Here is a 25,621-nt window from a genome sequence, read left to right as displayed (position 1 = left end):
CTTTCTCTCCCAAAGTTACTAATCGGGTATCCCATCCGCTGCTGCTTGTTGCAAGAGGAATGGAGAAGCAAGAGGCCAGGAGTATTTAGGGGGAAATTCCTCTTGATGGCGATTAGAGATGTTTTGAAAAAGTGCCCTGTCCTTCTTATCCTAACAGCAGCCAACCTTGGGGATTGATAGGAAAAGAAAAATAGGTAAAGTTCAGACTTTTTAGTTTTGCTATTTAATTTTGCTACTTTTGTGGAGAAGGGGTAAAAACTTTTAGGTAAGATGACATTTGTGCTCTGTTTGATCACCACTGACAATTCAATAAAATCTCAAGGCTATGGGATTTTTCCCTCTCCGTAGGTGCTGCAGGATCATCTTATAAGAGAAACACCCGATACACTCAGTGACCCACAGTAAGTTGTATTGTGTCTATTGTATCTATGTAACTCATGTTAAGGATTTGTTTCACTCATAGGTAATAAGGTGATAAATTCAATGAGACATTTTTAAAAAGGGGATTCTAAATGTAGAGATGAAAATATTTTATATGGTGCTGTATGCCTGGTGCTGTATGCCTGGTGCTGTTTTATCTGCTTCTACTTGCAAGCTGTCCTGCTATTTAAGTTGAATTATCTGCGAGCTACATATTTGGTTCTTCTAAAAAAAAAAAAAAAAAAAAAAGATGTTTTTAGATTTTCCCCACATTTACCTGTTGACAGGCATAGCAGGAACCATGTTAAGGTCTGATTGAAAATGGTTGAAGACCGTCACAGGCATCTCTGTATTATTCTAATGTCTCACACAGGGCTCGTAACACAGCAGGTGTGCAACAAATGTGTAAAAATGCCTTGGCTAAATGAGTATTCTAGGTAAAGACCTACCCGCGCAAACATATGCAGTTAGTCTACAGAAAAAGACACACACACACACACACACACACACACACCCCCCCCCCCCCCCAAACGTTGACAATATCCAGACTTTTCCCCAGTCTTTAAAACTTTGTCAGAAATAAGGGATAATTACAGATAATTAAGATAACATAATCTTATAATTTAGGTAACAGTATAGTCTATGCAATTAAGAACTCTACTTAATTGAGACTGAAAAATGGCAATGTCCCCATAGATATTTAAAATTTTGTGTTTCTATTTATTTATAATAAAGATATAGGTTCTCAAGGATTCATAGAGCCTTGTGTTATAAAGCAGATTTTCTAACTGGGCTCTTTACTTGGTAGGCAAGCAAACCCAAAGGCAATAAAGTCCTGAAAAATGGGATGAAACCCCAGTAGAAACTCGCTGTGACCCACAAAGCCCTTGAATAAAACATTGCCTTTGCAAATTCTATATCCAAGGATCTGCTGATGTTTATACGAAGGATGCTTCTGCCAGCTGTGATTTCTTTTCATGTAAAAAAAAAAAAAAATAGTTGAAGAACTATGATTATTTCTATTGAAAGAGTAGTAAAACATTCCATTTACTTTTCTCATGCTCTAATCAAACTCTTGAGAGTCCATGAGGGACAGTTATCTTAGATGCATTGATACTGTTCCCTACTAACTGCTATTGAGAGCAGTGCACTTGCACTTACTTCAAATTTGGCTTTTTGTCTACTTTCACCTTGTATTATGTGAAACATATGTGATTAAAATTCTGAGAATGTTTGTACTTTGAAGAGGGGGATTGGCACAGGAAGAATAGAATATAGAAATAAAGCAACTTGGGTAGGTATTTAATGGTAAACATTTAAAATAGAAGTGCCAAATAACGTAGTTTGGCTTGAACTCAATCCTTATACATGTTTATTTTCTTTTCATATCAAGAACTGTTCCAGAGGAAGAGAGAGAAGCTAAATTTTTTCGGGTTGTGACTTGTTCCTTATTGGCTTTAAAGAAATTGCTTTGCCTCTTACCTGATAATGAACTTGATTCTCTGGAGGAGAAATTTAAGTCTCTTTTATCACAGAATAAATTTTGGAAGTATGGAAAACACAGTATACCTCAGGTATCTTTATCTTTTTTATTTTAAGACATTTCTCTGATTCCTTGTCCCCCTCAGTCTTGTTAGTTTATGCTTTATGTTTATTGTTTATGTTTAAAACTCTACAAATACGTGCATCTTTGCTATAGGACTGAATTGCCTCTCTTACCAGAATATTACTGTATTTTCACTTTTTATTTAGTTCTTTGGACTTTAGAGTTGGATTATCATACTCCTCCATTCATGGCACCTTAAAATTGTTGGCGTGGACAAGGCTCTTCTCATTTGATGTATTTATTTTTTCCCTTTTTCTCTTATTCCCTCTCCACTCTCCACCTCCATCAGCTGATTATTCTAAATGTGCTTAATGCATGTCCTTTTGTATGTATGGTTGATTCTTGTTACTCCTGATAATTATGTTCCATAGAGTCCCACAAACACTGAATCAGTGAACACTGAAGCATTGCTCTCCGGAGAGGGAAAACATGGGCTTAGGTTCCTGCAAGTCTGGTCATAGCATTTTTGTCACTTGATTAATACATAACCTTGTCATTAATACATAACCTTGTTTTTTTTGGGTCTGTTTAAAGACCCAAAATATATATTGTTGATTCATTAACATTGAACTCATGGACAATACCACTAGAAGTCATGCCTGAATGAAGCTTATCTAGCACATATTTTCTCTGTTAGGCACATCACAGCTTTCTTGCATATGTTTTTAATTCACATAAGTGATACTGTGTTATATTTCACTTACTGCTTTTTTTCCAGTACTTTTATTTTAAGCTACTAAAATACTTTAAATCTGTCATGTTCCTATATGTATGCCCATGGCTTTTAACTGCTGTGTAGTATTCAGAAGTTGACATCCATTCCATTTGTACCTACCTATTCCCCCAGTGATAGACGCGCTGATGACCTCCCACTTCTGACCTCACAATTAATGCAGCAGTGAACATCTTCATTCCTGTGTCCTCAGATCCATGGGACTATCTTTTTCTGAAATTCTCTCATTTTCTGAATCGCTGAGTCAAAGAGTATATGCGTGCATACCTAATTTTCTGAAGTAGTGCCAGATTGCCTACCTGAATTTCAGGCTGTTACTCTACTCTCAGCCCTCAATGTGGGATGAATCCTCGATAGCTTTATGTTCTAGCCATGACTAGGCATCCATCATTCAGCTTTCTAATTTTTATCGGTCTAATAGGAGTTCAAATGATTCCTGGTTTTAATTTAAATTCCTCTGCTAAATGACTTTTAGCATCTCTTTATAAGCTTTTTAGATTTTTGTGTTTCTTCTGTAATCTGCTTGTTCATGTCTTTCTTTGTTTTCTATTGGAGTTGTTCTCTTTTATTTTACTAGAGTTTCTTGTATATTCTAAATATGAGTCCTTTAGTTTTTAGACATTGCAAATAATTTCCCATTTTGTTACTTTTCATGTGCCCTCTGTTACAAAGAAATCTTCACTTTGATGGAATCAAAGCCACAGATTTTTTTTTCTTATGAAGACCTTTCCCACTTTTAAGCCACAAAGATATTCTTACATTTTTTAATAGTTATATCTTTTTTTTAACAGTTATATCTTTTTGTGTAGTTTTACCTTTCACCTTTTACCTTTTAATCCATCAATAATCCACCTTTTTTATGGTGCTAACTAGAGATCTAGTTAAATTTCTCTTCATGTATAGTGAACCAGTTTTCCTTACATCACCTAGTAAACTCTTCATTCTTTCCCTGTGTACCTGTGGTCCTGCCATTTTGGCATATTAAGTTCCCATATGTTCATAAGTTTTTCTCTAAACTGTCTTCTCATTCACTGGTCTTTGTTTTATTCTTATGCCAGTGCTACTGTTAATATGACATGATATTTCCTAATAACTGCTCAGGTGAGTCACTCTTTTTAATCATCATCTTTAAGATTGATGAAGTTGTTTTAGAATTTTATTCTTCCATATAAATTTCAGTAAATTTATTGAATTCCTCAAAAAATTCTGACTGGAATTTTGATTGGGGTTGCCCTGAATGATTTGGGGAATCTTGCTGTTTTTATGTTATTGAACCTGATGTTACGATGAACCTGTCTTACCAATTTATTCAGGTATTTAAAAAATATCCTGGGGACTGCTGGGTGGCTCACTTGGTTAGAGCACGAGCTCTTAACAACAAGGTTGCCGGTTCGATTCCCACATGGGCCAGTGAACTGCGCCCTCCACAACTAGATTGAAAACAACTGCTTGAGCTTGGAGCTAAGCCGCCGGTGGGCGACCGGTTGGTTCAGTGGTTAGAGTGCAGCACTCATAAGACCAAGGTCGCCGCCGGTTCGAGTCCCGCATGGGCCAATGAGCTCTGCCCTTCACAACTAGATTGAAAACAATGACTTGATTTAGAGCTGAACTGCGTCCCCATAACTACATTGAAAAACAACGACTTGACATCCTGGAAAAACACAGTGTTCCCCAATTTAAAAAAAAAAATCCTAGAATATTTTATAAAACCAACTTTATTGAGGTATAATTTACACACATTAAAACACAGCCACTTAAGCCTACAGTTTGGTAAGTTTGATAGTTGTGTGCATTCATCTATATGTATATATCCACATAACCACTGCAATCAAGATGTATAGACTTTTTTTGCACCCAAAAGTGGGTTCCCTGCTAGTCATTCTCCCCCTTATCTCAGGCAATATTGATTTGCTTTCTGTCACTACAGATTAGATTTGTCTTTTCTAGGTTTTCATTTAAATGGAGCTGTATGTTATTCTGTGTCTGGCTTCTTTTGCTCTGCATAATATTTTTAAGATTCCTTCATTGTTGTTGCTTGTATCAGTAGTCTAGTCCTTTTTACTGCTTAGTTTCATATTGTCTTTGTATGGACATATGTTCTCATTTCCCTTCGGTAGGGAGCGGAGTTGATGGATCATATGGTAAGCATATGTTAAATTTACAGGAAGCTGCCAAAATGTTTCCCAAAGTGCTTGTACTGATTTACACTCTCATTAGCAATGTGTGAGATTTTTAGTTGCTCCATATCCTCACTTAGATATTGTCAGTTGTTTTAAGTCACCTTCATGGATGTGGAATCAGAGATTGGCAAACTACTGGTCATGGGTCAAAGTCCGGCACACCTGTCTTTATAAATTGTTTCTTGTATTGTGTGTGGCTGCTTTTGTACAAACAAAGCAGAGCTAAGTAGTTGCAACAGAGACCATATGGCTTGCAAAGCCTAAAATACATTTACTCTTACACTTTTTTTCAAAAATTTCTTTTTTTAAAAAAAAATTTCATTGGGGAATGTTGGGGAACAGTGTGTTTCTCCAGGGCGCAGCTCAGCTCCAAGTCCAGCCGCCGTTTTCAATCTCAGTTGCGTGCGGCGCAGCCCTCCATCCCATGTGGGAATTGAAGCGCAGCCTTGCTGTTGAGAGCTCCTCTTTTGCTTTTTAACCAAAATGTTTACTAACCTCTGGTATAGAGATTTTTTATTGTGGTTTTCATTTGTACATTTCCCTGATGGCTAATGATGTGGAACATCTTTTAATGTGCTTGTTGGCTATTTGTATATCCTCTTTCTTGAGGTGTCTATTCAGACCTTTTGCTCATTTTTAATTTAATATTGTATTTTTTATTTCTCAAATCTCTGCATGGATTTTTGTATTTTCTGTTTCTTTGATGAAATTTCCTATCTTTTTAAAGATTCTCTCTTTTTTTTTTTTTTGTGCAGTGTGAGGCTCTCAGCAAATTAAGAAAAAGTACGGTCCCCATATACCTCCTACCCTTCCCCCACATGCATAGATTCCCCCATTATCAATATTCCCGCAGCAGAGTGGTATATTTGTCACAACTGATGACCCTACATTGATACATCATTATCATTCAGAGTCCATAATTTACATTAGGGTTCATTTACTATCGATTTGGACAAATGTATCTGTTTCCTATTTTTTCCATTCATTTTTGTCATATTTTTCTTTACCTCACTGAGTATAGTTATAATAGCTACTTTAAAATCTGATGATAACATCTGGGTCATTTTAGGATTGGCTTAGTTAACTGCCTTATCTCTTGAAATGGGATTACATTTTCCTGGCTGTTTGTATGTTAATTTTAGATTGTATCCTGGACATAGATATGTAGATCATATTCTGGAATGTTTTGGAGACTGGATAATTTTAGACAGTATCGCTTCAAAGGGTATTGATGTTTTTATATTAGTAAGCAATTTAATGTGATTAGACTCAGACAGCAAACTGTCAGGCCTGCGCTGGGCAGTGTCTCAGATTTCAGTTGCTTTTTAAGCCTTTTCTTTAAGCTGCTTTCAGTTTACTCTGCATGTATTGTTCAAGGCTCAGCTGTAGATTTAGGTTGTTTAAACATAGAATGTGAGGGTTCCCTTCTCTGGCTCTCTGCTTTCCAGAGTTCTCCATCACTCTCTTGCAACCTGTTACCCTGGGTTCCTTACCCTGGTTCTTCCGTCTCCTCCAACCAGAAGGATGTCAGGCTTTCCGTTGGAGCTGTAGATGCCTTTGTGCCTCTGTGGGGGACACTGCAGCCACCTTCAGGGCAAAACTGCTCAAAATGGGAACTCAGTTTGGATTGCTTAGTCTAAGATTGCATCCCCTCCAAACCGTGTATATTTTAGTCTTCAGAGCCCTCAGGTAGTTGTTTGAGTTTTGTTTCTGGAGCCTATTGTTTGTGGCTGTTTGTAGGAAGATCAGTGTATCACTCTCTCACTACACTCCATATTCTTTTGCCCATTTTTATTTATTTATTTATTTATTTTCATTTTAAGGGGGGGCACAGCTCACAGTGGCCCATGCGGGGGTCCAACTGGCAACCTTGATATTATTAGCACCACACTCTAACCAACAGAACTAACTGGCCACCCCCTGCCCATTTTTAAACTGGGGTTTTGGTTTTAATTTTTGAGTTACAAATGTGCTTTATTCTGGATACAAGTATTTTTTCAGATAAAGTATCATGAACGTTTTCTTCCAGTCTGTGGCTTGCCTTTTCATTTTTGTCAACGGTTTTTGGAGAGTAGGTGTTTTAATTTTGATAAAGTTCAATTTGTCATTTTTGTTCTTTTATATATAGTTCCTGCTTTTGATGTCTTAATCTTAAGAAATCTTTGCCTACCTTAATGTTGCAAAGATCTTCTATATTTTATTCTAAAAGTTTTATAGGTTAGGTTCATTTAGAGTTAATTTTTGTGTATGGCATAACAGTGAGAGTCAAATTAAATTTTTTTAAAAATATATATGTGTCCATTTGTTGAAAGACTATCCTTTTCTTACTCTGGCACCTTTGTCAAAATTCAGTTGACCATATATGTGGGGTTTTATTCTGTTCCATTTATCTATCCCTACAGCAGTGCCACACTCTCGATTATTGTTGTTTTGTAGTAGGACTTGAAGCTCTCCAACTTTGTTCATTTTAAAAATTGTTAGGGCTATTTTAGGCACTTTGCATCATAGAATAACATTGTGTAATGTTCCATACTGAACATGTCTTTATGGTTTTTGTCACTATGAAGTGGGTTTTCTTTCAATTACCTTTTCTATTTTGTTTCTACTTTTTTATTGAGATGCTCTGCTTTTATATGTTAATTTTATATCCACCAACTCTTCCAAACTCCTGTTAGTTTTAATAGTTTGTCTTTCGATCTTTTTGAATATTTTTTTATAGTATCTTATTTTGCTACAATTATAGGCAGTTATTTGGGTACTTTCCAATTCCTTTTTCCCCCCTTGTCTCCTTGTATTAATTAGGTCATCCAGTACCGTGTTGAGTAGAAGAGGTGAGAGCAGGCATCCTTTTCTTGTTCCTGACTTAAATGGAAATACTTGTAGACTCTCAATGTTAAGTAGGATGCTTGCTGTATTTCATAAGATTCAAGATTTCCTTTTGGTCTCAGTTTGCTGAGTATTTCTGTCATAACTGAATGCTAAAGTATTTTTTTATTTTTGATTGCTTTTTTTTGAGGTTTTATATAATCATGATTTTCCAGCCTGACATTTGAGAGATACACATACATAGTCCTGCTGTATGTTTATCTTTTTAAATATTCCACTGCCTTTTATGTGGTAATATTTTATATAAAATATGTAGGAATAAAATACCTTATGGGGTTAAATATATCTATTGTCTGTTTGTTTTAGTCCCAGAAACGTTGTTATACTCTTAATCTTCACTTAGAATTACCTTCATATTCGTTGCTTTGTATACACTTTATTCCTTTCTTCATCTCTTACCTTCCATATGGGATCATTTACCTTCTGCATAGAGTGCACCCATAGCATTTCTGTTTGTGCTGATTTGTTGGTGATACAGACTTTTTCCTCTATCAGAAGTTGTTTTTATTTGACTCTTGTTCTTGAAAGCCATTTTTACTAGGTACAGGATTAAATATCAGCAGTTATTTTTGTATTGAAGATATTCACTGTATTCTGATTTGCATTATTTCTATCAAAGTCAGCTATCAGTCTTAGTGTCCTTTTTTTGAAGGTAGTTTGTTTTTTCCTCTGGCTACTTTTAAGATTTCTCTCTCCCTCTCCCTCTCCCTCTCCCTCTCTCCCTGTCTCCCTCTCTTCGTCTCTCCTGCTCTCCTGCTCTCCCTCTCTCTCCCCCTCCCTCTCTTGCACTTGCAGCATTGCACCATGTGTCTTGTTGTAGATTTATTTTTATGTATCCTGCTTGGGATTTGTTGGAATTTTTGAATCTGTAGATTGGTGTATTTCATTGGTTGTACAAAACGCTCAGTTTTATCTCTTCAGATATTTCCTTTGCCTTATTCTCTCTTTTCTCTCCCTTTGAGATTCTGATTACATCTATGTTAATCTTCACACTCTGTCTATGTCTATTATGCTCTACTTGGTGTTATTTCATCTTTTTGTCTTTTCATGCTCCTTGGTGGATAATATTTTTGCTCTATCTTCAGTTCACTGATTTTTCTCTTTGTCTGTAGCTAATCTGCTTTTAAACAATGAATTGAGCTCTTACTTATTTTTAGATTAGGAATTGTGCTTGCTTTTTTTCCCCCATCTGCTATGCTGTTTTTTTCTAGGATCCTTTTCCCTTCAAATTTCTTTAAACTTTTGTTAAATATAATGAGCATTGTTGATGCAGAGTTTGTAATCGATAATTCTGAGATTTCATGTCACAGATTTCTGTGTTATTTCTGGTTGCTGCTGATAGTGGCTCATAGTGTCTTATTTTTTGTTTGGGGGTATTTAACTCTGTGCTGCCTAGTATATTCACAGGGATAATTAGAGGCCCCGAATGCTGCCACTAGAGAGGCTTTGTATTTGCTTCAGCCAAAGAAATAGAAAGTTGAATTCTTTCTGCCTTCACTTGTGGCTTGGTAATTCCTAATGTCTTTGTAGCCATTTGATACTCTTAAGAAGATTTTAAAAAGTATTTTTGTAGCCCTTTTAGTTTATTAAAGGGAGGGTTCGTATCAATAACTTATCTGCCATTACCATAAATTAAAGCTTATCATAGTTTTACTAGGCTTTAATTTAATACAGCTTTTCATTTTTCCTTTTAGATCCGTTCAGCCTATTTTGAATTAGTTTCCGCTTTGTGCCAGCGTATTCCGCGTTTGATGAAAGATGAAGCGTCAAAAGTGAGCTCATCTGTTCTACTTAGCATTGATGACAGCGACCCCATTGTTTGCCCAGCTCTCTGGGAAGCTGTGCTTTATACACTTACAACTATTGAGGTATGTGAGAGAGATGCATTTAGTACATCCGGAATACTTGTCTTAGTTGTATTTTATAAACCTTAGAGAGTGTGTGAGAGGGAGCCTACTGGATTATAATACCTAAAATTTACTGGAAAAAATGGATTCTTAGAAATAAAATGCTTCATCCAAAACTTAGTATAAATCTCAAACTGACTATAAAATGTCATAGAGTTTTCATTTTACTTGTAATTTAGCCAGTATCAATTATTCTTTAAACTTTGTGTCCCATTGAAGTAAGCATATTTGAATCTTATATTTAAGATTAAATATTGCTGTCCCTTTTATGAAGCAGTTTTTATAGGTATACCTGGGGTGCCAAAAAAATGTATACACATTTTAAGAGATGTTAACACTTTGGTCAATGTTACTCAATAGTAGTTTGCCGTAATCAGAAGTGTCTGGGCACTGATGGTAACCACTTTGAGCACCTCTTGTAATTGCAGAAGTCAAATGTGACTTTTCATCTTTTGTTATCGATATATATTAATACAGTTTTTTCCTTTTTTAAAATGTGTACGCATTTTTTTGGCACCCTCTGTATTTATAGTTAAATAATTATTTCTGATGAATATTATCCTGGAAGCATGTGGGATACATGATTACTGTATGTAATAAATTTCTTATAATTTCAGAGTTTTAGTTTTTAATGGCAGTGAGAGATGTTAGCCACTTTAGGTAGACTACCGTATTTCCCCGAAAGTAAGACCAGGTCTTATATTAATTTTTGCTCCAAAAGACACATTAGGGCTTAATGTTCAGGGGATGTCATCCTGAAAAATCATGCTAGGGCTTATTTTCCAGTTAGGTCTTTTTTTCAGGGAAATACGGTATTGTTTGTATTTCTGAGGCCTATATGTCTTCTGTCTTAATTGGGGAAAGTATGTTTATGATCTCTAATTATTATTATAACATTTTCTTTGATTAGGACTGTTGGCTTCATGTAAATGCAAAAAAAAGTGTGTTTCCCAAGCTGTCAGCTGTGGTTCGTGAAGGTGGTCGGGGTCTGGCTACTGTCATATATCCGTATCTTCTGCCATTTATCAGTAAACTCCCTCAGTCCATTATAGCTCCAAAGTTGGACTTCTTCAAAAATTTCCTCACCTCTCTAGTTGCAGGGTAAGGAATTTAAATTCTTTTTTTTTTTTTTTTTTTAAAGATTTTATTGGGGAAGGAGAACAGGACTTTTATTGGGGAACAGTGTGTACTTCCAGGCCAATTTTCCAAGTCAAGTTGTTGTCCTTTCAATCTTAGTTGTGGAGGGTGCCGTTCAGCTTCAAGTTGTCCTTTCAGTCTTAGTTGTGGAGGGCGCAGCTCAGCTCCAGTCCAGGTCCAGTTGCCGTTGTTAGTTGCAGAGGGCACTGCCCACCATCCCTTGCGGGAGTTGAACCGGCAACCTTGTGGTTGAGAGGATGCACTCCAACCAACTAAGCCATCAGGGAGCTCAGCGGCAGCTCAGCTCAAGGTGCCATGTTCAATCTTAGTTGCAGGGGGCGGAGCCCACCATCCCTTGAGGGAGTCGAGGAATCGAACTGGCAACCTTGTGGTTGAGAGCCCGCGCTCCAACCAACTGAGCCATGCGGGAGGCAGCTCAGCTCAAGGTGCCGTGTTCAATCTTAGTTGCAGGGGGCACTGCCCACCATCCCTTGCGGGACTTGAGGATTTGAACTGGCAACCTTGTGGTTGAGAGCCCACTGGCCTATGTGGGAATCAAACCGGCAGCCTTCGGAGTTAGGAGCATGGAGCTCTAACCGCCTGAGCCACCGGGCCGGCCCCGGAATGTAAATTCTTGATCTTTAAAGCAAAAGAGATTTTTCTTGTTTTCACAAATGGGTAGAATGACATACACATTATTGTTTAATTTAAATTTCCCCACATTGTTTTTCTTTTCATTAAACACTTTTAAAGTTTTCAGAGAATGACATTGGTATTTTTTCCTTGGGTACTTTCAAGGCGTCAGTGCCAGTATACAGCAGAAAGTGAGTTAAATCTGGTAAGGCCATTAAATGGCAATAGGCCAGTTCTCAAATGAGCCATTTTTTTGTATGTTGATAAATACAAATGCAGAAAGTGAACCAGTGAAGTTTTTAAAAGTTCCATAAACTTATATATAATAGCTGTTTAAAATCATACTTAAAAAATTATTTCAGTGTATTTGTTGAACTTAATAAAAGATACCCAATTTTATTAATGATTTAAAAACATTTTTTCACACAATTTTTTATTTGATTAAGTCCTCTCTTTTAAATTTGTAGGTGGATTGGTTCATGAATAGAAAATAAATATCAGTTATCTTTTGTTTTGACACGTTTTTGAAAATATGCTTTTTTTTCTGTTCTTCAGGTTCATATTCTAATCGGGCTATATTTTGGTTTTTCTTAAGTTTTTAGTTTAAGAATTTTATTTTTAAAAAAGCCTGTCCTTTTAGTATGATGTCTTTTCCATCTCTTTATTGTGGTGTTTCTGAGTTGTTTATTTTCTTTTTCATGAAAGAGTAAGCCACGGTTATTTATTATTTCTTAGGCTATCAACAGAGAGAATCAAAACCAGCTTCTCAGAGTGCTCAGCAGTAGTATCCGCTTTTTTTGAATGCTTACGTTTTATAATGCAACAGAATTTAGGTGAGGAAGAAATTGAAGAAATGCTCATCAATGATCAGGTATTTATAACACAAAAGTCAGCAGTACCTGTCCACACTGACTACAAAGAATCAAACTCATTGCGTGTTGCTGCCATTTTAATTCGCCTTCCTTGTAAAGATTTTCATGGTTCCTAGCATAATACCATAATGCCTGAGTACTAGTCAGTCTTAGACGTATAATCCCTGATTGTTTTAGAGAGTTAAATGCAAGACAGAATTTAGAAGGTGCTATTTATGATCTTTTGTATTAAATTTAAATCATGCAATAATTATCTTATTACTTCTAAAATACTCAAGTACGTGTATCCTTTTTGAACAGTTGTACTTGGCTTTTAAAACCTGTAATGAGAGCAGGTTCTAGACTGTGGCTCCTATGGTAGAAAATTAATTAATGAAATTATATAAGCCCAGATCCTACTTGATGTCTCAGATAATTAACTTCTGTTATCTTTGTAATTTAAGTAAAAGGTTTCTGAATTGTGGGTCCTATATGTCTTTCATATTGGCTTAGGAAAAAAGAAACAAAACTTGAATAAGTTCAGCTGATGTAGAGAAAACTATATTATTTGTTAATGACCAATAATCTTTGTCAATTTTATCATGAAAAGGGTGTAATTCAGGGAGAATACAGTGAAATCATTAAGCTCTTTATATAATATGAAAATGATTTTCAAGTTAACTCTTTCCGAGTTGGGAAAAAATCCATGCTTTTCATTTATTACATATGAAAGTTTGTAATGTTTTACAAATACCTTGTTTAACTCTTATTTCTCCTGAAAACTGAACTTTTGTATTTCACCTTCTTTTTCAGTTGATTCCTTTTATTGATGAAGTTCTCAAAGACCCAAGATTGCAAGATGGGCAGCTATTTGACCATTTAGCAGAAACTTTAAGTTCTTGGGAAACCAAAGCAGATATGGAAAAAGATGATAAAATAGCTCCTAACTTGGCGAAAGTGCTACTAAGTTTCTGGGAAAGACTATCAGAGATTTGTGCCGAGAAAATTGATGAGCCAGAAGCTGATGTTAAGTCTGTTTTGGGTGTATCTAGCCTATTACAAGTCCTTCAGAAGCCGAAGAGCTCACTGAAATCAAACAAAAAATTTGTTAAGGTTAGATTTGCTGATGAGATGCCTGAAAGTAATAAAGAGAATGAAAAATGTGTCTCCTCAGAAGGAGAGAACAGTGAAGGCTCTGAACTGATGGCTGAACCTCCTGCCTCCCATCGTTGTTCAGACGTTATATCTCCTCTCCGGAGAAAGCCTTTGGAAAACTTAGTCTGCAGACTAGCAGAGATGAGTATTAATTATATCAATGACCAAAAGTCAGAGCAGCATCTAAGGTTTCTTTCCACTCTGCTCTTCTCCTTCTCTTCAACCCAAGTATTTAAAGTGCTACTAGGTGATAAAAAAGAGAGGATCATCAAATCCAAACCTCTTGAAATAGCCACACTGATACAAAGAAATCCTGCAGTACAGTTTTTATACCAGAAACTAATAGGTTGGCTAAATGAAGAGCAAAGAAAGGAGTCTAGTTTCTTGGTGGACATTTTGTACAGTGCCCTGTGTTGCTGTGACAATAATAAGGAAAGAAAAGATGTCTTGGATAACCTAACTGAGGTATGACTATTGTGTATCTTTTAAACTATGATGGTTTATACTGGCACGCTAATTATGGATGAGTAGAATGAGACCTGCACGGGGATGCTTTTTGGGATTGTTTCTTGACTGTGAATGTCAATTTAAAGCCCAACAATATTTCTTGATTACAATCTGGGAAGTGTGGGAGACTTCCGGGTAGGTGTTCAGTAAATGTGTTAAGATGACTAAAGTTTGGTAATTGAAGGGTAAGTTCTTTCAGTCCATACATTATTTAAAGTTGGACTAGCTATACAAGTTTTAGTTTTATAGTGGTTACATGGTTACTTCACCTACTTGTAAAATGTTTTACTATTCCTTCCAGCAGATTGTTTCTAACTCTTTTTCCTCTTTCAGGTGGATCTGAAATGGAATTCTGTTCTTCAGATCATTGAGAAGGTATCTTAGGGATTTTTTCTTTTTGTGTTTATGGGTAAGAAAGATTAAAACCACAGTCATAGTCACACAGTGGGATGTGGTCAGGTGTGTATGTTACAGAACTTCCTTATTATTATTACGTCCCATAATTTGGGAAGACATTTGGTGTTTGCCTTTCTGTAGTATTATTTTTCTGGTTAGGAATATCAGGGAAGAATGAACAGCCTGTGGAAAATCCAGTGTTTCTTCCCTAGCAGGTAACAAAGGAAGAGTTAAACATTTTACTGTCTTTTAAACTAAGGCTACATGTCCCTACTGTAGAAGTGGATTGAGTAGTTTTAGCTTTGGCTAGAACACATCGCCCTACTCTGGAATACTGTATTGGCAAATTAAAATCTCCTAACCTTTGTCTGATGGCCACTTGACTAGATAAGGAAATTAGTGGTAAGAATAATGAAAATAAATCAAAGAGCATAAACAATTTGGAAATTTTAACAAATGGTTTAAGTATTCTTTCCGAGTGAAGATGTAAATGATATAACTAACCACACTTTCAATCATAGAAATGTTATGACTAGCTATCTAAAATTCTTTCCTTTTTAGCATTTTTGTATTATTTAAAACTTTTACACTGATAACTCTTTAATTTACAAGTTTTTTTCTATCTTTTAAAACGGTGATATAAAACATAACGTAAAATTTACCATTTAAACCATTTCTAAGTGTACAGATCAGTAGTGTTAACGTTTATTCACATTATTATGCTATCTCCAGAAAGTTTACATCTTGCCAAACTGAAACTCTATACCAATCAAACAGTAATTCCCCATTTCTCCCAATAGTTTATTTTTAAAAATGAATATAGAATATTAACTTACTATTTTTCAATGAGAAATACAACTTATCAGGCACATGATTTGCATTAGTGTATCCAGTACCTTCTCTCCCTATAGACAGACTACCTGAAAAGCCAAATTATCAGAAAGGTGCTTGATAGGTATAGAATTAGAGTAAGGGAAGTGAAAAATTTGATAAGAGAAGACAGATACATCTATTTCCAGATGAGAAATATACCTGCTGTGTAGTTTAGATACCTGTGTTTGGAAGTCTGCCCTCTTCCTGGGTAGTGTTTGGAAGTTCATAGCCGGTATTTACCTCCTATACTTCCATGACTGACTCGCTTCCTATCTTAACGCTGGTCAGATTCTTTCCGTAGATGTGTTAAAACATTGAGAAGTTGAACTTCATGTCTTGCTAACTAACCTGAGAGACATTTTATTCAGAAGTTGATTATCTGGATTCTGTAGGATTCTATAAAATAGATTGGTTTTGTTTGGTGAACTATATTAGAAAAGGCAATTTTATAGCCATTCAAACTCTAGTTTTTCTTGTTTTTATGCCACCTCATACTTCATGAGCAGAGTCTGAGGTCACCTTTAAAAAACAAACCTGAATTTTAAGGTCCATAAAAGGACCTTAGAGATTTTCTAGGTTAATCTTTATTTTTCAAATTAGGAAATAGGCCCAGGGTGGTTAAGACATTTGTCCAAGGTCATAAAGCCAGAATACTGGTAGAACCTGAGCTAACATAAAAGTTCGGGTTACCTACAATTTTTTAAATAAAAGGATAAACAGTTTTTTAGGCACTACCCAATCCACACTTGGATTTTTTTTTTCCAGATTGCTTTGAAATGAACCAAGTTGCAAATTCCTTTCTTCTTAGCCCTTAAAGCAAAAGAAGCTCTGGGAACATGGATCAGCATGCTTTTGGGGATGGATTTACAGTATCTTTTTCTTGCTTCCCCACCACATGAAAATAAATCAGTTGCTATCAGATATCTGGCTCCAGTAACTATTTCAGAGAATTTGTAGAAATAAGTGCCATTGTTCATATTGAAATAATTTACCATCATTAAATATTAATTGTTCTTTAATTTTAGCAAAATTAATGAACAAAAATTTAGTATCTATAGAGCATTTTAAAAAATCTGTCCTCAAAGTTCAGCTATTCATTATTCTTTGAACATACCTGCAATGCTGATAAAAGGTATCAAAGAAGTATAAGACAGTCTCTGCTCTCAAGGAACTTGCAGTCCCATTGGAAACAAGACATACACAGATGAAACATTATAAATAATAATGCAATCCCGTAAGTGCTTTAGGAATTCAGAGAAAATCAGTGATGAGTATGGGCTGGAGAGGATGGGGGAGACTGCATTAAAGCAGATGGGATTTGTACTGATTCTCAAAGAATGTATGAGATTTTATTAAGTGAAGAAGAGGGGAAATAGTTACTGCCTGGAAGATAGCATGAGCAAAGCCTGGCAGTGTACATAAGCAAGGCTTAGTGGGGAGCTGGGCAGATACCCGCCTTAGAACTTGAGGGTAAGTAGAGGGGGTAGGGTTGGGGCCTTATCAGGAAGGAAGGTTGTATGGTACAAGTAATATTGTAGGCAGATACATTACTGATCTTGCTTCTAATCTTTGCTTTAATTTTATGGTTTTAGGCATGTTCTAGTTCAGATAAACATGCTTTAGTAATTCCTTGGCTAAAAGGAGATGTCCTTGGAGAGAAATTGGTAACCTTGGCAGACCATCTTTGCAATAAGGACTTGGTATCCACAGTGTCTTCTGAATCTCACTTCTCAGAAGGATGGACTCTTTTAAGCTTGGTGTTATCCCAACATGTTAAAAATGGTAGGCAAAAATAAGGCTTCTGTTTTTCAGTAGGGAATAATCCTTTCATTTTGGGGGGGGGCGGCATTTCATGCTGCTAAGTTTGCTAGTAGTTGTTGAGAATGATGAGACGTAATTCATTCAAGTATTAATTTGTAAGTACCCTAAATGTTTATTAGTCTTTGTAGCATGACTTGAGAGACATTTAAAATTTTAATTTTACATTGGTTGATGTGATTTTCTTTTGTGAATACACAAACACTTTTTTAAAAAATACACGGAAGAAATCCAGTGGTAGTTAACCCAAAATAAGGTATTCAAAATTATACTGTTAATATTTTTTATTTTTTCTCTGTATTTTTTTTCTTCTAGATTACTTGATTGGAGAAGAATATGTTGAAAGAATTATTATTAAACTCCATGAAACTTTATCCAAAGCAACCAAATTGTCAGAAGTTGAAAATAATGACTCTTCAGTGTCTTTTATCTGTGACGTGGCCTTTCACTATTTCAGCTCAGCCAAAGGATGCTTGCTGTTGCCATCATCTGAAGATTTATTATTAACTGTCTTTCAGTTATGTGCTCAGAGCAAAGAGAAAACACACTTGCCAGGTAAGAGCCTACTGCTCAGATGTTTTGTTGGGAAATCGCTGGCTCTGACCTTCAGCATGTAAGTGCCCAGGCTTTGTTAATTGAATCGTAATGTGTTTGAAACTTGAAACGATTTTGAGTAAAGGACTACAGATCTTAAACACTTTCAGCTTTAGAAACTGAGTTAAAGACATACGTAGATATTATGTCTAAAGTTCTTACTTGATATCAAGGAAACAGTTTTTGAAGAGGTCATGATAAATGAATTAGAATAGCATCTTAGCCTCTTTACTCAGCTCTGGTGAGTTACTTAATTTCTTCATGCCTCAGTTCTGTATTCATAAAGGAGGATATTAATATCTTTTTCCTTTTCTTATAGTTGAAAACATTCAGTCTTGGTGTATATCAAAATGAAATTGAGATTGCCTTTTTAAGGACTATGTTCTCGCCTGTGTGTTTGTTAATTCAGACTTATTTATGAAAGGAATATAACAAAATACTATTAAGAGAGAGCTGTCCTCTCCAACCCTTTCTTGAATACTAACTTCTCTATTTGGAAAAGCTATACTATATTTTCACATCTCCGAAAGGACAAGTCTCTTGTAACTACATTCAGAGCAGAAAAAAGCTAACTTTAAAAATCTTACCATTTTTATATTTATATGACATGAGCTAGGTTGTATTATTGCATATTTATGACATAGTTATTTTGACAATTGAATAGTAATTTTTGTTTTCTTTTTTAAATGGTACCTTAAAAATCTGAGTCCTGCAGTGAATTCTTTTGTACTGATTATAGTTACTGCAGTGGGATTAAAAATTACTGTTGACATCTTGATTTTAGACTTTCTTATCTGTAAACTGAAAAATACTTGGCTCTCTGGTGTGAATTTACTAGTCCATCATACTGGCAGTACAACAGATAAGCAGAGTACCTTCCTACATTTGTCTGCTCTGTGGCTGAAGAACCAAGTTCAGTCCTCATCTTTGGACATCAAAAGGTAACCATTTTTTGTGCTCAGTTGCATAGTATCTCTTAATACTTGATCACTGTCCTTAAATAAGAGTCTATAATTAGTGTGAGTACCTATGAAAAATGACTTGTTATGTAAGAAATCTATAGGATTCTTTAGGGAAGATCCAGATTTTTCCAAAAGGATTTGTTTTAATGCTCATCCATTTAAACTCACTTAATTGAACAATATCTGCTTAAGTCCTAATTTATGGTCCGTGATGGAATGCTGGTGGTGCTACTCTCTATCTTAGGCTGGTATGGATTGTGACCATAACCTCTCCTGGCCAGCACACATGGTGATTATTCTTTGTTGTTTATTTTTTGGGGGTCTGGCAGCCACTGCTTCAAGGTGTTGAGTTGTAAATATATTTCACACCTCATACCTAAATCCATATGTAAAAGTGAAAAGTAGCAGAATGCATTCAGAGGCTACTGGGGTTGAGTGAGATCTTTCTCTGATCATCATGCTCTCTGTTCATGGAATAAGGGAGCTGTGTTTCAGAAATCTCTGATCTGAAGTAGATCAGGTCCCCTTTATTCTGAGATAGAAGCAGCACTCGATTTCAAATCATAAATGGTGAATTAACCACCAATTTGACTGTGTGTGTGTGTGTGTGTGTGTGTTGAGAGGGGTGGCTTACATTTATTTTTGTTTGTTTTTTTGTTCAGGTGAGCTGTTTTCTGCCATAGGGTGTTTCGTGCGTACCGGGGTGTTCAAATCAGTCACAACACAACTACAACAATTAAGTTCTTTACATTATTTTCAGTCTTCAATGCCTCTTGTCTGCTGTTGACGATTTGCTAAATAAACTTCTAGAAAGTGAAGATACTTCCCTTCTGGGAGTTTATATAGGAAATGTAATGCCGAACAACAATGAATGGGAAAAGATGAGACAGTCTCTTCCTATACAGGTATGTTTGAAATCGGAGAGCACATATCTCATTCTGAAGTTTGGATTCCATGCAAGCTTAAATATTTTTATTTATTTCTGGTGAAGAAAAATAAGTAAATGAAATGACTGTCTTTTGTTTTATTCTGGGGAACAAACAAAGTAAATGAAGTGAGTATCTTCTTTGCATGTATGCCTCTGAATGCTCAGATATTGTATGTCTGCTATTTGCAAGACTCCAGTTGACATTGGCAGTAGCCATGGTACAAGATGAATAAGACCTAGTTCTGTCCTGAGGAGTCTTAAATATACATGTCTGTAATTTTCTTTAGAAGAAACCAGACTTCTAGACTTCTGTGGTTTTACTAATAAAACTAGTGATGAATTCAGTTTTGAAGTTATTTCATGACATTTTGAAGATATTCTAATTACTTTTGTTCCTTGTCTTAATTGTTTAGTTAGCAAATAGAATATCTGTTGATTTTGTATATAACTTATTCTTTCTACAGTGGTTGCATAGACCTCTTTTAGAAGGGAGACTGAGTTTGAATTATGAGTGTTTCAAAATAGATTTTAAAGAAGAAGATACAAAGAAACTTCCCAGCCATCTGTGCACTTCAGCATTATTGAGTAAAATGATACTAGTTGCACTGAAAAAGGAAACAGTCCTAGAAAACAATGAGCTTGAGAAAATAAGTAAGTATATATGAGCATTCAGATATAATATAAATACAATTTTGAAATAATTATATAATTTTGAAATAATTTTGATCATACTGCAATTTAAATTCTTAAAGAATCAAGAATCTTCAGCTCCTATAACTATCCTACTGATGAGAAACTTGAGGTTACTTAAGTAATGAATGTTAAATTGCAAATTGGATGGAAATATACTAAAATTTCGATACAGCCTTGTTAGCCGTAGAGCAGAGTTTGGTGTAAGAGGAGTTACTCAAGCTGGCATGACATTGGTATAAGCAGGTCCTGTGGCACACAACCCTAAAGAAAATGGTCAAGGGAATCTGGTGTTTCATCAGGGATTCTGAATTTTTAGTTAATTTCTGAACCACTATTCCTTTGTATTTATTGGGCTATAATTTATTTCTGGGCAAGTGGAGATTCAAATGTTGAAATCTAGAAGGATTTAGGAAATGGTATAGAATTCTAGGCAGCAGTGTCACCTGTGCATGATGGTATGAGAAGTAGAGGATTTGCACAGTTCTGCCTCAGTCTTGTTTGTAAGGCCATCAGCTGTGACATAGTTCCTGCAGAGGAGAGTGTGTGTCCTGTGGGAGGTAGCTGGGACACCTCTGTTGATTAGTCAGCTGCACAAGCAGCTGAGTGCAAGGACATGGGCTTTGCTCACAGAGGGACTCTGTCCAGAAACAAAACTGGAAATTAGGGTAATCAGTTTGGTAATAATTTATTTTTGTTAATTGTATTACTAATTACAAACTGACAACATTATGTATTTAATCTTCTCATCAATCTTCTCTTTTAGATATTATTGTCTTGACTTGATTAGAATTACTTAGGTTGTAAGGGAGAGGATTAAATTTTTAAACCAGGTCTCAAGTCTTCAGACTCCCAAATTAATACCATACATGGCTTCTTAAAAGAGAGTAGTGACTAAATATATATTAAACACATACAACATGCCAGGTTTTGTGATAGATACTTGCTCATTTAATTCTCACAGTAGTCCCGAGAGGTAGATTGTAGTATCCACTTCATAACAATGTATACAGCTCATTTGAATACAGACCACTCTATGAGGATGGCTCATGCCGTTTACTGTATCATGCTGGCTCCCATTTCTTATCACACCGGCTTGAACTTCTCACTTCAGATCTCAGATTCCTTAGTTGTTTATTTTGAATGCAAATTTTCACCACTTGTTGCATAAGTAATAGGAAGATTCTTTCAGTATCTCTGGTAATTAAGGTCCCTGTCATATTCTTAACTAATCAGAAAAGGGACCAAGTAAGATGTGGGAGAAGAAAGGCATTTTGTATCCGACAAATGTTCTCAGTTTTCATTATCTTGAATATCTCAAAGCAGATTTGAAAATCAGTTCATAGATATTTTGAGATTAGTGGACATTGCAGTGTTAGAAAATAGGGCAGAGAAGTGAAAATTATTGAAAGGTCTATTCACAAAGTACACTTAATAATGCGTCATCCATTCTGTTAGTTGCAGAACTGCTCTATTCATTGCACTGGTGTGAAGAATTAGACAATCCACCTATTTTTCTAACTGGATTTTGTGAGATGCTTCAAAAGATGAATATTACATATGATAACTTATGTGGCCTTGGTAATACTTCTGGCCTTTTACAGCTGCTATTTAACAGGTAAAAATCCCTTTCAATTCCCATTTTTTAATGACTATTTTACTAGTGTATAATTTTTTTCTGTGAAATGTAAGCCCTCCTTATGCTAAATTTTCAGTCAGAGGGTTGATCTAAATTAATCCCAAGTCTTAGTGATAAATACTTTGTGGATACTAAGTACTTGATTTACTTTTCTGGAGAGGTATTTCAACTTTGCCTGTGTTATTAGATCCAGAAACATGTTCAAGGGACAGATGATGGAAAAAATAGAAGCCTCTGGAGTTGTTTTAACTTGTCATCTGTGACCCATCCTCTCACTGCTCTCAAATTCAATCTTTTATCTTGCATGTTGTTACAGATGTGTCTTAATATTACAACTACAAACGCTCTCCCCTAGATGAGGAAATAGGTATGAAAACAAGTCGTTGTATAGGTTATAGCAGTTAGATGTTTAGCTTGTTGAAATTACTCTGTTGAACGGCTTTCTCTTTAAGAGTTTTTCAGTTGCCTGTAGTATTTGGAGTTTGCTTTCCAGTGTCGGAGGCCTCAGGCTGAGCAGGTCTTCCTCTCCAGCCCCACTCCACATACTTGACCCCCAGAGCTTTCCTCAGTGGATAATAATACTTCCTTAATTCCGTAACTTCAGTTAGCCTAGGTGTCCTCCGGGATGTGTCCTTTTCCCAGCTGCAGCCTCTGGCAACCTCAGGCCTAATCTTGAAGGTCTTCTCCTCTATCGGGACTTGAGGGGCTTTGGGGTTGCCTTGGATGAGAGCTTGGTACCAGTGTGAAGCTCAGGCTCCTACGCCTGTCAGTAATGGCAGTTGTTTGTGTGCAAAAGTCCTGTGTGAATTGATATCCTCACAAGGTGATTTGTTTAATTCCTGTAACCAATCCTAAGTACATTTTCAAAATGGGTTTGTTTGGTTTTTTTCCCCTTTTTTAGATCCAGGGAACATGGCACTCTGTGGTCTCTTATTATTGCGAAATTGATCCTTTCCCGAAGCGTTTCATCTGAAGAAGTAAAACGGCATTATAGGAGAAAAGAAGGGTATTCTTATTTAAAATGTTTTTACTTTGTAATTTATTGTGATTGGTCACCTTGGCAACCCCCAACTAATGAACAATCTTTAATGAATCAAGAAAACAAGGTATAGGAGATGAAATTAAAGGAAATGAGAATTAAAGACTTTAAAAATATTTCAGTTGTTTTAGGTTCGGGACACACCTTTTTGTAATAAGTATTTTTAACTTGGTAACATTTTGTTGTGGAATTTTATACTTGTTTTAAACAACTAACACTTTTTAAACTTGTTCTCTTTTTCCCAAAAAATCTTTCTGGTAGAAATCTTTCTTTTTCCCCTCCCTAATATCTTTCTTCCATCACTTTATTTGCTATATGGAAGTGCTAAGGAAAGTTACTTACTCCTCTTAAATAAGGATCATCTAATATACTCTGCAAATGCAATAAATGTGTTCTTAAGACAAAGAAATACATTTTGTGGTTGAACATACTAGAGATCTACTAGAGTTGATCATACTAGAGAAGCTGAGCAATCAGATTAAACACTTAGCTGAAATTTACCCAGAGGCATTTTGAATTTACTGATTTACCAAGAAGAATTCTGGAATGATACGTATAGGTTCTGCTACAGCAGAATTGTAAACTAAATTTTAATTTTTTTAAATCTTATTTTAAAATGTATAAAACATTATTTTGAGATAATTATAGATTTGTTATTTTGAGATAACTGTAGATCCACATGCAGTTGTAAGAAATAATACGAAGAAATTCCATATACCTTTTATTCAGTTTTCCCCATCAGTCCCATTTTGCATGACTTTAATATAATTTCAGAACCAAGAAAATTGATACGATTGACCAGGTTTACGTGCACTCATCTGTTTGTGTGTGTGTTCTGTGTAGATCACATGTGTGGCTACCACCAAAATTTAAGATACATAACAGTTTTAATCATAAAGATCCCTTGTGATACCCTTTTATAGCCACAGTCACCTCCCTTTGTCTTCTTTCCTCATCTCTGGCAACCAATAATCTGTTCTCCCTCTGTATAATTATATCACATAGGAATGTTACATACATGGAATTATACGGTATGTGATCTTTTGATATTGGCTGTTTTAATCAGCATAATCTTTTAATTTTTTTCTGATTATAAAAATAATAGGTAATTAACTAAGGAGCTAGTAGAACTAACTATTGCAGAGATGGATATATACTTGACATTCAAAAATCAGTAACTTTCTTATTCACCAGCGCCAATCAATTAAAAATGGCATAGGAAAAAAGATTCCATTCACAATGTTAACAAATATAAATACCTACAATTAAATTTAACAAAATATTACAATTATAAAACTCTAGTTAACATCACAAAAAAAGGTAGGAAGATAAATCGTAAAAATGGTCCTCTCAATCGACAATGGTCCTTTCAATGCTATCTCAATCAAAATTTTCAGCAACATTTTTTTGACAATCTTGACAAACTTCTAAATGTAGTATACGTTTGAAGGAAACATGCTCAAGAATAGGTAGGAAATTTCTGATAGAGAAAAGTGAAAAGGGTTTGACCTACTAAATATAGTAATTAAGCTGTATGAAATTGGTGAATAGACAAATCAGTGAATCAAAATATAGAGTCCAGAAACCAATCCACACATACATGAGAATTTAGTTTTGGATACAGGTGGCCTTTCAAGTCAGTGAGCAGAATCAATAATAATGTTGTTAGGAAAATTGAACATGTATGTGTTTGAAAAACATAGTAAGACTCCTCCCTTACATTATACATAAAAGTAATGTCCGGATGAAAGCTAGTATAAAGGACAGATCGATAAAAGTATTCAGGGGAAATAAGAGGCTGGATAATCTTGGCATGGAGAAGATCTTCTTGAGCGAAGCGCAAAACCCTAAATCCGTAAAAGAAATAATAGATGTTTGATTTTGTAAAAATGAAAACTAGCAACCTATATGCATCAACAGATGCATGGGCAAACGAAAATATGGTATATACATACGATGGAATACTATTTTGCCTTAAAAAGGAAGGAAATTCTAACATATGCTACAACATGAACCTTGTCGGACATTATGCTAAGTGAAATAAACCAGTCACAAAGAGACAAATACTATATGATTCCACTTATTTGAGCTACCTAGCACAGTTACATTCATAGGGACAAAAAGTAGAAGGGTGGGTGCCAGGGGTTGGAGGTAGTTTCTTTTTGGTGAAGCAAAAAGAGTTCTGAAGTTTGGTTGCACAACAATGTGAATATATGTAACACTACTGAAGTGTACATTTAAAAATAGTTAATATGATAAATTTTATGTATATTTTACTACAATTATTTTCTTAAAAAGAAAACTTCTGTATGACAAAAATACAGTAAACAAAGGTTAAAGGACAAGTGACAAAATAGGTGAAAACATTTGCAAATTAACAAAGAGTTAATGTCCATAGTATATAAATAGCTTCTATTAATCAGTAAAACAATCCAAATTGAAAAATGTGCCAAAGACTTGAACAAGTAATTCACAAATGAAATAGTCAAAGGTAATTCATTTATGAAATGTGAAATATGAAAGAATTTACCTTATTACAATGACAGTAGTACAAATTAAAAGAAGCATATTTTATCTACTATATTGCCAGTAATTTAAAAGATTCATTACGTGTGTAACAAAACAGTCACATATACATTTCTGGTGAAAGTGTGTAAATTGATTACG

At 35.3% G+C, this 25,621-nt stretch overlaps 1 protein-coding gene across 1 annotated transcript in view; it reads left to right on the top strand.

Annotated features, from left to right (window-relative positions):
• Positions 1-25,621, top strand: part of LTN1 (listerin E3 ubiquitin protein ligase 1) — a 53,520-nt gene that overhangs the window by 7,779 nt on the left and 20,120 nt on the right. Inside the window, exons 5-18 of the mRNA XM_033133946.1 lie at positions 349-401; positions 1,814-1,994; positions 9,520-9,693; positions 10,643-10,833; positions 12,238-12,373; positions 13,167-13,973; positions 14,349-14,390; positions 16,877-17,066; positions 17,418-17,657; positions 18,481-18,637; positions 19,419-19,563; positions 20,051-20,237; positions 21,735-21,894; positions 22,817-22,921. Coding sequence (XP_032989837.1) covers positions 349-401; positions 1,814-1,994; positions 9,520-9,693; positions 10,643-10,833; positions 12,238-12,373; positions 13,167-13,973; positions 14,349-14,390; positions 16,877-17,066; positions 17,418-17,657; positions 18,481-18,637; positions 19,419-19,563; positions 20,051-20,237; positions 21,735-21,894; positions 22,817-22,921 — 2,768 coding nt within the window. The remainder of the gene's footprint in view (positions 1-348; positions 402-1,813; positions 1,995-9,519; positions 9,694-10,642; positions 10,834-12,237; positions 12,374-13,166; positions 13,974-14,348; positions 14,391-16,876; positions 17,067-17,417; positions 17,658-18,480; positions 18,638-19,418; positions 19,564-20,050; positions 20,238-21,734; positions 21,895-22,816; positions 22,922-25,621) is intronic.

Source organism: Rhinolophus ferrumequinum, chromosome 2 (genome assembly GCF_004115265.2).
Source record: "Rhinolophus ferrumequinum isolate MPI-CBG mRhiFer1 chromosome 2, mRhiFer1_v1.p, whole genome shotgun sequence".
Taxonomy (NCBI): domain Eukaryota; kingdom Metazoa; phylum Chordata; class Mammalia; order Chiroptera; family Rhinolophidae; genus Rhinolophus; species Rhinolophus ferrumequinum.
This window is presented reverse-complemented; position numbering and strand designations above follow the sequence as displayed.